This window comes from Pinus tabuliformis, chromosome 8 (genome assembly GCF_031772625.1).
Source record: "Pinus tabuliformis cultivar Carrire ecotype Pingquan chromosome 8, CPIR1, whole genome shotgun sequence".
In the NCBI taxonomy this organism is placed as follows: Eukaryota; Viridiplantae; Streptophyta; class Pinopsida; order Pinales; family Pinaceae; genus Pinus; species Pinus tabuliformis.
Genome location: NC_142294.1, coordinates 1,909,966,362 through 1,909,979,208, shown reverse-complemented (window position 1 = coordinate 1,909,979,208; position 12,847 = coordinate 1,909,966,362). Strand labels below are relative to the sequence as shown.

The window sequence follows — 12,847 nt, the reverse complement described above, 5'->3', positions numbered from 1 at the left end:
TGCGTGGAGATGATACACTAGATTGTCTCGCATACTGATCCTAAGACAATGGCATTGTACAGTACCAGTGGAACACAGCTTGCTACCTTTAGGGAGAAGGACTTCCAGGAGATGTATTAATTGCCATAGTCAGTCATCACAATGGAGAAACCCTTCAACAGACCCGGTAGCAATACAAACTCAAGAGATATCTTGAAGAGTTGGGCGAAAGAGCCAGCCAAGTTCAGGACAACACCCAACCAAGTTTACAAGACGGACATACTGTGGACGGCATATCAGTACTTGGTCATCTTTGCATGTCGCTTATATGGCCAAGAGAGCACAGAGACCTTCCCACAGAGTTGGGTGATCGCGTTGGACCAACTTGCTAGCGAAGGAAGACCTTGCAACTGGTCTGACATGCTGGCTCTTAGGTTGAAGGAATAGGGAACAGAAGCCCGACATACGCCCAAGGGTCAACAAGTGGAGATATACATGTTTTCTTACATTCTGGATGCAGTCTATGCCCGTCAGCAGTTCCTAGGCTTGTGTTGGGCATGGACACCTTCGGAAACCTCTGTGCACACTTATTGCAAATTGTTCTCCGAATGAAGCTTCCGTGGACTTGTCATACAATTGTCAAACCACTTTGTCACGTCGATGTACAAGATGATATTTGAGCATGATCCACCTTGCATGTCGTAGGCAGCGATGGAGGCATTGATTGACATAGCGGATTGGTATGCCTCACCCTTTGGCACCTTCATATGGATGTACAGCGCGGAGAAGGTTCTGCATGTTTTACCGAATTTTTCCATGGACAAGCTCGTCATGCAAGAAGTGTCGTATCACATCTCGATAGGGTTGCCAGCGAGACTGCACAGGAAGAAAACGATACCTGGGCCTGCTCTTCCTTTGTGGATCAGGTTGTATGAGATACGAAATCTCAAGCATGCTGAGGCCGAGACATAGGAATTCAAAAGATTCACCTTCGGCACTGGAAGTTGGAATCTGTACGACCCACATTTCTTAGTGAAGGACCACTATACGAGAGTGAAACATCCTTGGATCCACGGGGCATGTCATTGGCCTGAGAAAGACCCATGGAGATATTGTTATCACTCCACCAGGCTGAATGAAAAGATTGGCATAGCTATAGAGTGGTTAGCAAAGCAGAGGGAAACAACATCTCAAAGAGTAGCATCATCAACAGCAACACAGGGTAGCAGATTTGTGTGTGACAAAGGCAAGAGAAAGGTTGTTAATAGCGCAGAGGAAGAACAAAGCTGCAAGTTCAAAGCAGATCCATTTGTGTCGAAAGAAGCTTTGGAGATTGAGGCTAATAGGCGACAACACGACAAGAGGATCACGCAAAGGCTAAGAGAGAAACAAAAGATGGAGGAAACAAAAAAGGAGTTGCAGGAGTTGAACCAGCAACTCCAGGAAGAACAAGAGTTGCGTAGAAGAGAGAAGGAATTGTAGCAGAGACAGGTACAACAGGAGGCACAAATTGATGAAAATGTGCCCATAAAATTATAGATTCATCCGAGGAGCTGACACAAAGCAGACATGGTGAGAATTCGTAGGAGCAAGACTTAGCTCAAGAGATTGAACAGATGCTAGAGCAGATGGACACATATATGGTTCAGCCAAAGTCAGATCAGGATATTGACCTCATGCCTCAAAACCAAGAGGTCACCCCACCGGCTTCACCAGATCCGAAATAAGAGAAAATCCTAAGCGTTCAAGGAGACACAGAGATCCTTGAAAACAATCTGGAGGCATAGATGCACAACATATCTTTTGACGAGTCACAACATAGAGTTGTACAGTCACGCAGAGTGCCTACTCTGGATGTCCACGTATCTCATGCGTAGTTTGAAGAACGAGTGATTGTATCCGATGTGCGCAAGCATCCAATAGCATTGATCGAGGCTACTAAAGCATATGCTGAATCCACCAGCTCGAGTGTTAGATTATTGATAGCTGAGAAGAATCGTATGGCTTAGGAGTTACAAGCGGCCAACCAGGGAGGAGGACAGGTTACATCATCCGCTAGAGCAGAGTTGAAGAGAGAGATACTGGATGAAAAAAGAGATATGATTTGTGAAACCAAGTCAGGGCTAAGACTCAGAGAGGGCTGGCTAAGAGGAATCCGAGCAGCTATCCGAGCAGCTAAGAGCAATCCAACCTCAGCAAAGAGGGCAAGCCCATCACTCTCTAACAAAACAGCTCAGGCACCCAGGGACGGAAAAAAGTATGACAGGAACAAGGGAATGCAGACAGGAGAAGGCAGGACCGGGCCCAGAAAGCAAGTGGACAGAACCCAAGAAGCAATTGGACGGAAGGGAAAGGTCCTGGAGGGGCTTGCGCTTCCTAGTGCAAGGAATAAGGTGGGCACGAGATTCAGGAAGAAGGAGGGAAGCAAACAAGAGACCAGGGAGAGAGGAGGCAGATATAGAGCAGTATCATCCCTCGAGATAGTCATGCGGATGTTGTATTCCAGATTTGTCACCGTGCATAAGTCATTTATCCATCTCAATGGTTAGTAGCAGCGTTGTCCTAGGAGAGCACGCATCTTGTCAAATATGCACACTGTTGTCGATCGCATGCAAACATGGATGATGAGGTACAAAGGAGCCCCATTGCACTTACCAAAGATGACGAAGCCAAAGGCGGTAGAGTGGAAGGCACGCATCCGGAGTAAGATCCGGAACTATGAGGAACTCCCGCAGCTCATCACTAGTTTGCAGGATTCACATGCACGGCTGTTTAGAAGCATGTATGTCATTGTGCGCATGCAGCGATCCCATCCATTGGCACACTCATTGAGGTGAAGTAAAAGAACCAAGTCCAACTAGAGTTGAACATGTACTTTAACGAGTTGATGAGCATAGCCACTACCGCAGACTTGGAGATCAACACAGACTCTATGCATGAGTATGTTGCTGGTCCTGCTGCACTCAAGACTATGATGCACATGTTATCAGACAAGTTGGACAGAGGTGCCAAATCAGTGTCTCTGGATGCAATGCAGGCAAGAGTGCGCTTTCAGTTGGATGTCAACATTGAGCACGCGGACACCATAATGGACTACCAAGCTTGGGTTCACTTCGCCTTTGCCGATCATCGTGAGGATGTCAAAGAGTTGATCTTCCCACAACTGTCTGATTCTTAGTAATATCTTACATGACTTACTCAAGCCTATTTTGTCTCACATGGGTACATGTGCAGATTGTAATGTAACATCTTGTAAAAATGAAAGACCAAGTGTCAATAATAGAGTGTAACAGTCATGTAGTAGTTGAAGAGGCATGAGGGCAGGTGAAGAGTCACAAAGGGTAATGCCTAGGGTGACCCAGTGTTTTTAAAACAAGAACCGGTGATCGGATCAGTCCACCTAATGAACTGGTTTATCGACCGGAACTGGTCAAACTAGGACTAGTTTGGTCTAAACGAACCAGTTTTAGAAAAATACATTAAATAATTAATTTTTAATGAAAAAAAACTATTTTTAAGATTTAAAACCATGATTCCAAGCCAATAGAGACAAAATATGAAAAGATTGCTCATTTATATACCATGTGAAGGTGAATATATCAAAATGGCACCGAGTGCAATACATATCATCGACAAAATACATAAGCAATGAGGCTCTAAATGGCCTCTAGAGTGCAAAAACAAAGCCTACAAACTATGGGGCCAGTGGCCTACTACAAGACTCAAGTCTAGACTCTACATATATGATAATAGTGATCAACATTATCACTTGAATCTTCTCATGAGTTATCATGATCAAACTCAGTTGGTTGAGTCTCGATTCCCAAACTTTGCAGTCACAAACTTCTCTATTGGTTCAGTGACTTGAGTCTCAAACTTTTGAAGGTATTCCACCTTAATATGCCCTATTATTTCATTTGGTGCTCCACATGGCTTTACATGGCCTCATATCCCAGCCAAGTGTTGCTTGAACCTGTTAATACCCCCTCCTTCAATGGATTTTTGGCAATATTTGCAGATCATTTTTCCATCAATCATATCACAATGAGCCCATGCAGTATCTCTGGCTTTTGGAGGCATGATGACTACTACTTAGCTTAAACTCTGTTGTTCCACTACTCCAGCAAAAACTCAACACTCTCCAAGTTCTGAAGCAAATTCACAAACACTCCAAATGATATGTGTGAGACAAATGAGGGATAAGGGCCTCTTAAAGGCTTGGAGAGGGTGGTTTTGGAAGGAAAGGACCCTTACTTTCCCTCCAAAACCCCTAAAAGACATTGAAAAAAGCGCTAACTAGGCTCACAGTGGGCTTGACCGGTAACCGACCAGTTCAGGATGGAACTGGCCGGTTTGATACAAACTGGCCGATTAGGACCGGTTAGGTCTCCTTTTTTGCCACAAAGGGTGTCTAACTTGGTTTTTTGACTGGTTCCAACCAGTGGGCCTGCTAACTGGCCGGTTAGACCGGTAACCGGTTAGCTGGGCCGGTTTTGAATACTATGGGTTGACCCCACCCTTTGCTATTTATAGAACCTTATAACTCATTGTGCAAGATTTTGGGGGCCAAGCTTCCTATAGGTGTAACTTAGAGAAAGCTTGGAATGTATTGTAACAAGCCTTGGCTTCTCCACAGTGCAGAGCTAGTATATCTCTTTGGAGGAGCAGGGGCCAGTGATTGTAACGTTCCGTTGTCGAGACTAGTGGTTGGTCATAGTTGTGTATATGATTGGATCTTTCACTTTCTTAATATAACAGAGCCAAAACATTTCATGCATATGTTGTCATTGTAATTCAACTTTCTTGGTTACTCTAATGATATATGTAGTTGTTGTTTACGCATGTATATATGAAATTTTCTGTATATGTATGTATGAATCTCGTCGAAATGTGTTGTTGGTATAACCATCACTTTGGATTATTGGCTAACCTTCTTTCGAGCTTGTGATGTCTTGCTGCTCGTGTATTCCCTTTCAAGTTGCGTGCAGCCACGGGTTTCTAAGGGGCACACTCATACCCTCGTTCCGTGTGTCAGAGTCATTCATGCACCTTCCTTGACTTGTTTCATATGTCACATTCTTGCTACCAACATGGACATCTTACTCATCTCTACGCGCAACTGCGGTCATGGTGACACTGTACTACCCACTGCTGGGACTCCTACACCAAACGGTCTGAGATCTAGTTGGAACTTTTTACTGGGGAGATCCCCTGACATGTTGGCGGATCTAGCACCGTCAACACAACCACATTGATAGATGTGGTTGTATATATGCTTCATATATGCCTATCGGCGTATATCAACCACATTGTTAAATGTGGTTGTGCTAGTATATTATTTTACAAAAAGTTCAGGTTGACCATAGTGCCCCTAAATAATATCAAAGAATTAAGCAAAGCCTTTCGATAGAAATCATATCAGAGAAATTTTTGGTTGACGCGTTTTGAACCAACAAGTGTGGTTCATCATCACGACGAGAGGAAGAGATAGACCATGGCAAAGGCTTAAATATACAGACCAAAATTTCAAGTAAAAGCTATATTTAAACAAAAATATTAAAATTATAATATTAATTTATTAATATATTAAAAACAAATATTATTAAATAAAAGCTATCACAGCAAATATGATAGCTTGCTTTTAAATTAAAACTATGGCTTACCCAGCCAGCCATATCGGTGCAATAAATCATAAATCAATATTACAACCCATTGCCACAGGAACAAGACATACATGCTTCCAAATGTTTTCATTAAATATATTGAGAAATTATATACGATAAAGAAAAGTAACCCACATTCACGAAAAAAATTGGAAAACATCAGTCTACATAATGCCACTGTGATCTGATAACTAAAGAGAATTCAACTGTTCCCACCAATCCTATGCTTCCTATACTCTTCACCGTTCCCACCAACCCAATACTTCCTATACTCTTCGGCGTCCAAGAGGACTCTGCTTTGATCTGTTACAGTGATCTCGGGCAATAAAGATTGGGGGTTTCCAATTTGACACACCCTTTTATGTTGAGAAATCGAAGATGTACAAGATTTGAAAGATCTGGCAATGTCTTTAATTCTAAGCAAGATTCCAGGTTCAAGTACTTTAGCGACCTTTGATTTGCCATTCCCTCGGGCAAGTGTACCAATTTAGAACAGCCTCTGAAGTCGACATACTCAAGTGTCGATATTTCTCCTAAAATATCAATGGGAATGGACAGATCACTGCAGTATTGCAAGGATAGATGTTGGAGATGCAATAATTCAGAGAAGAACATAGGCAACTCAGTCAGATTAGTGCAAAAAGATAAATCTAAATGTCTGAGGTTTTTAAGTTTTCCAAAATCAAAATCAATGGGGAATGACATTGCAAATCCCGAAAGATATGGCATGGCTCCTTGCGGGGCGCTTGAGATATTTGTACAGAGATCTCTATAATGCCCAACATCGAACGGGTCGCGACTGCTCGACGCACTTGTAGATGCGGCTCCGGTTGCACCACCATTCAACTCACGCAACTCACGAGCAAGCTGCAATATACATTATCTGTTAATAACTAGTGGCTACTTGAATCTGAATCTGAAATAGAGCAAAAGAGTACTTAAAATCTAAATTACTTACCACGTCACCAGGACAGTGAACTTCTAACACTGTTATTGAAGCCAGTGACATTTTTGACATTTCAGAAAGAAGGGAAATCGAGCGAAAATCGTTCAAGCGAAGCCAAATCAGAGCCCCCGACATAGCAATTGAGGACAAGTCCATGGGATGGTCAAGTACCAAAAGCCGAACACCCTTAATGTCCATGTTATTGGTTAGTTGTGGCGGATTCTTACCTTTAGGAATTCGAATTCCTCGTGTCAAACAATATTCTGACCCGTCCTGACCAGCACGTATACCGTAAATATTTAACGAAGTCAAATGAATACTTTCTCAAAATACTAAGTGATAGCAGTACAGACTATATAGGAATAAAACAGAATCTGGGTCTTACGGGATAAGTTCCATTTGGGGTTTGTTAGATTAGTTTGACTGTTGACATTTCTTTGGTTATTTGCTGATTCAAGTCTCATAAATTCCATATCAACGGATTCTGATTCAAATATTATAAATTGGAAATTTTCCCTTAAACATAAAAGACAGACTACGCATACCTGCAACTGAAACGCTTCTTTTACATCACTGGAGCAACTAAGACGAAAGGGCTTATGCTTCGCGAACTTGAAGAACTCCTCTCTGGCAATATGTCTTGCCAATCCCTTAACTTGATTGTGCATTTTAACTCGGAAATGCTCATACTTGTAATTTATCTGTATCAACCACGCAAATAAACAGTTAAAGAATAAGATTTCACTACTGGGAAACCAAATAAGTGGATGATTATTTTCCTTACATTATTGCTAGAGTCCACTTCATAATTATATTCCAGAAGGCATTTCTGATGGAGACTTTCAAGGCAGTCTCTGACGTCGGAGTAACCTAATCCCTCTAACACTCGAACTGCCAGCTCTCTGTCTTCTCCCACCAAGAAACACCCAATGTCCAAAAACATTTCTTGTTCTTCTCTTTTCAGAGCCTCGTAACTCACTTTTAATGTGTTTATTATATCATCTGGCAATCGTCTAGAAAACTTTTCCGCCTGCAGCTTCCAATAGGTTTTGTCATCTTTACCCGCAAGATGCCGGCCTAAAGCTCTTAAGGACGAAGGTAACCCGTCACAAATTTTTAAGAACTCGCCCACCAAATCCTCAAATCCCTCGACTGGTTCTTTTAGAAGGAAAGCATGGCGGCAAAAGAGCTCTTGGGCATGTTGTCTATTTAATGGCTTTACATCATACAATACTGTTTTTGGAGAAGATCTTCTTAATAATTCCTTATCACGAGATGTAAGCAAGATGAGAGTACCAGATCCCACTGCATCCATATCTAGTAGATTATGGATTTGCTGAACATCATCAACGTCATCGAGAACAATCAGAGCTTGAAGGGCTGGTAAACTACGTTGCAAAATACCCTTTCCTTGGACGGCATTATCAATATGCAAATCAGGATCCATTAAGAGATCACGAATGAGTTGCTCCTGCAAAGATGGTAAATCCCTTCCTCTCACGTTCAACAAAATGGAAGATCGGGTAAAATCAAAACGTTTCTCGTTGTAGAGATGTTTAACGAGAGTCGACTTTCCAAGGCTGCCCATTCCCGCAATCCCCACAATCTTTGTATCATTTAGATTTCCAATGTTATTTTGGAAATCCTTGACCGCTTCGTCCAGCCGAACCGGGTGTGTAGCCACCTCTAACAGCTCCCGTTGTTTTACGCCTTTGAATACAGTTCTCACAATATGTTCCAAATACATCCCATAATCACTGATAAAAAAGATTAAAAAAGAAAGAAATTGAGAACATATGATCAAAATTTTGAGTTCTAAAAGCGATGAATAATTGAAGCACATTTTTACCTTTGATTTGTTTTGACCATTACACCAGAAATATCTGCGGCTTCCTTCAGTGCTTTCTCCCATTCCACGGTCACGGCTCTGCGTCTTATTTTGTGTTTCTTAAAGCTTTCAGCATAAGGTCCCCTCGTAATGTCGCGAAGGTTTGCAGGCTCCACGTCACAAAACATCGGTACAATGATAGTCTTGCGCTCATGAACTGATTTCAGAATCCAACGCAGCTCTTCCAAGCACCAACGTGATGCAGCAAAATTCTTAGAAAATATGATAATATGAACAGAGGAACTGCGAATGGCTGCTTCGATTGCAGGAGACAGAGTATCTCCCGTGCGAAGTTCCTTCTGATCCATAAAGACGCGCAACCCACACCGCTTGAGACTATGGTAGATTAGGCTGGCATGAGTAAGCTTGGCGTCAGGTCCCCTGTGACTTACGAAAACTTCGTATATTTCTGGCGCTAAAGACTCGCAGGAATCTGGGCTTGTTTCAAGCTGTAAAGACTCCTTTTTGACTCCTTCCAATACAATGTTCAGAATATTATCTGCAAATGCCCCAGGACCACTGAAAAAACAACCAGATAGTCATAGTTGTAATAAAGAATAGGGGAAGCGAGGAACTTTTTTGGATGAAAACTAAATTATTTATAGAAAAAATGTACTGTACAAAATGTGATAAATGAAATTTATATTCACCTTTCCCTTGTTTTCAAGACGAAACCAGAAATATTTGCGACTTGTCTGAGTGCATTCTCCCATTCGTGTATCTTTTCCGGGGTAAATTTGTGATTGTGTTCTTGAAAAAACTCCGCATAACATCCTTCTTCAGGGTAACGAAGGTCACTAGGCTCAACATCTAAAAATACAGGTATAATCTTACCATGTGATCCGATAATGGAACACAGCTCATCCAAACACTGTCTTGATTCGGCGTAACGCCTAGAAAACAAGACAATATGGACTAAGGCACTGCCAATGGCCCTCTCGATAGCAGGGAAGATTTTTTCTCCTTGTGCAAACGATGTTGCACCCAGAAAGACGCGCAACCCGCAGCTCCTGAGACGATGGTAGAGGAAGCTGGCAAGCGTGCGCTTGGTGTCGACTGCCCTGGAGCTTATGAATACGTCGTATTTTGCTGTCTCTGGCACTTGCTCCATACTCAAATTACCGATGGAATTGGATCAGGCGGTAGATGAAGCAAACACTCCACCTGAAGGAAGGCGATTGCGAGCAGAGAAGATGAAGATGAGATTATGAAGGCACAAAGATGCCAATGGATGCAACGAGATTGAAAAGTCTTCAAAATATATGGTGTTTGATTGATTGTTATTCAGAATATTTGGCAAATTACCATAGTGATTGTGAGAATATTTCAAAATTTGTTGAATAGGAGGGCAGCGAGAAGTTTGACTTTGTTATGTTTCTGTTCAATGGATTCCAAATTTTTTTTAGGGTTTGCAATAAAGATAAGTATAACCAGAGCATGCTCTGATGAGTAAAATTATTATGGTTCACGTGTTTTGAATAAAATTATGTTGGTTTACGTGTTTTGAATTAATTAGTGTGATTTATTTTGTAATGAAAATAAATTATATTAATTGGTTAGAAATAGATCCACCGAAATTTTCAATATAATTTCTTTCTATTAATTTATTTAAAATTATAAATTACCAAAATTTAAATTTAAATATAACTAAAATCACTTTTAACAACTGCAAAAATTGTTAAAAATTTCACCAAAAGAAATTCCACTGTGCTTACCGGCTTTCCACCGTGCCTCAAATTTACTGAGACAGTATTAAAATTTAATTATTTCTCTCCGGATTTTCTAAAAAATAAAATATCTATTTTGATAAAAAAAATGTTGCCAAAATTTCTATAATTTTCTCGACAAATTTGAAACCACTTTCAACTATGCGCCTCGAAATATTATTAACCGACAACCTACGTTTTGTTCGGCGTTGTCATGATAAATTAATTCCTCGTGGCGCTGAGAGAAATTCTACCCGTGACTTTTGAAGTGATGAGAGGCAAGTTGTAATAAATTATGATTTTTGAGTGATATAATGGGCAACTCGGAATTGAATAGAATTTCTAACTTTGCACAACAATATTTTATAAAATAAATAAAATTAAAGTTGAATATAATTTAATAAGATTAAAAATATATTTTTAAGAATTTCAAATAACAATGTAGGTAAAGTGGAATTAGATATGATTTTAATTTGATTTTAATTAGATATCTTTCTGAAAAGATATGATTTTAATTTGATAATTTTACATTGAGTCTTAAAAGAGATAATATGAACCAGTTGAAATTAATGGCTTTAATTGGAAAAATATTTTTATTATTATATATTATAAGTAAATTGAAATTATATATAATTTTAATTTAATCATTTTATTTAGATTTAGCATTATCACTTGATTCAAATTATATATAATTTTAAGTTAGTTAAATTATTTTATATATAATATTATAAGTGTGTTGGAATTGAAATTTTATGATTTTTGAGTGATATTATGGGCAACTTGGAATTGAATAGAATTTCTAACTTTGCAAAATAATATTTTATAAAATAAATAAAATTAAAGTTGAATATAGTTTAATAAAGTTAGAAATATATTTTTAAGAATTTCAAATAACAATGTAGATAAGTGGAAATAGATATGATTTTATTTTGATAATTTTACATTGAGTTTTAAAAGAGATAATATGAACAAGTTGAAATTAATGGATTTAGTTGGAAACATATTTATATTATTATATATTATGAGTAAATTGAAATTATATATAATTTTAATTTGATTATTTTATTTAGATTTAGCATTATCACTTGATTGAAATTATATATAATTTTAAGTTAGTTCAAGTATTTTATATATAATATTATAAGTGAGTTGGAATTGAAATTCTATGATTTTTGAGTGATATTATGAACTGAATAGAATTTCTAACTTTGCAAAATAATATTTTATAAAATAAATGAAATTAAAGTTGAATATAATTTAATAAGATTAGAAATATATTTTTAAGAATTTTAAATAACAACGTAGATAAGTGCCCCCGATCGGGGTGGTGAAAGTGGAGAGTATGAACAGAAGGACAACGAAGGGGAGAGGATGGTCAAGATGGCCACCAACTGCCCTCATCATAGATCAAACGGACGTGGTGGCATCCTGCATGCTTGTGGGAGTTTCGAGGCAGAGAAGTGGCAGGAGAGTTGGGAAGGGGTTCATGAGGGTGGCTAGGGTAGGTAGAGAGCCCAGTGTGCAGCGAAGGAAGGAGGAGAACAGAGCAGCGCGGGCCTTGGGAATTTCTGCGGTAAAGCGTAAATCCGGGTATGTTTCCTTAGACTCACCTCCTGCATCTCATTCTGTCATGCATAGTAGGCGGGAGGAGGGGGGAAAGCTGGGAATTGCCGGGGAAGGGCCGCGTCTGAGCGGGTCTGCAATTCACCCTGTTATGCATAGCAAGTTGGAGGAGGGGGGAAAGCTGGGAATGGCAGAGGAAGGGCTGGGTCTGAATGGGTCAGAGGTCTGCATGGTGAGGAAGCGAGAGGAACAGAACATCGGCATGCCGGGGGACTGTAGTAGCAGGGCAAAGGGTCAGCCTGAGAATTCTAAGAATACAATCTATGCGGGGGACAAGATGATAGAGGGCTCGACCATTTACCTGAGTCCAGGGGGAGAGAGACCCTTGATGACCCAGAATAATGGGGGAGACTGGAGCGGGGAAGGAAGGCTCAGGGACAGAGACATGCTGGCTTATGGGAAAAATGTAGCTCCTAGAAAGCTAACTTTTGCTATTGCTAACTGTAAGCAGGAGGCAGTAAAGGATAAGATGGCTCGCCTGGGTAGAGGCATGGGTCGTGGAGGCAGAGGACGTTAGAGCCAGCCGGGTAGAAGCGATCCGACGACCTCGACACCAGCAAGTTAGAGGCGAGGAAGGAAATCCATCAGGACAGCTGTTCAAGAAGCTACGCACGCATATAGAGAGGGGACGGACGCTGACATTCGTCAGCTAATTTAGGAGATGGAAGACAACGTCATGGAAGAGGACTCGGAACCAGAGATGGAGGAATGGGGGGATATTATCCCCAACCCAGGGCACACCAGAGGATGGATGACGCTTTACAGGCAAGCCCTGCACGTGTACTTGGTTTTGAAGCGCCTACTAGCCAGGGCTCTAGAGCAAGTGGCGGGTGAAATGGCAGAAATTGCCCAAGGTATGCCAAATATCAAAAAGGATATGAAAAACCTGCAAATCATCATGATTATGCAAGACAACAAGCTGGATAAGATCCAACAACAGTTGATGAAACTATCTCCAGCACCAGGCAACTCGGCGACAGTACTTGCAACTGTGGAATCTGACAACGATGACCGAAAGGATTAGTTTTTTTGCAGTTTTTAG

The 12,847-nt window shown here is 40.5% G+C and overlaps 1 protein-coding gene across 1 annotated transcript; it reads right to left on the bottom strand.

Moving 5' to 3' along the window:
* Nucleotides 1-5,782: 5,782 nt before the first annotated feature.
* On the bottom strand, nt 5,783-9,587 carry LOC149244082 (disease resistance protein RUN1-like). Its single transcript, XM_089371413.1, has 6 exons — nt 9,127-9,587; nt 8,438-8,995; nt 7,373-8,345; nt 7,134-7,289; nt 6,601-6,861; nt 5,783-6,509 (listed from the first exon to the last, which is right to left on the bottom strand). The coding sequence occupies exons 1-6, from the start codon at nt 9,585-9,587 to the stop codon at nt 5,949-5,951; spliced, it is 2,970 nt and encodes a 989-aa protein (XP_089227539.1). The 3' UTR covers nt 5,783-5,948.
* Between the last annotated feature and the right edge of the window lie 3,260 nt (nt 9,588-12,847).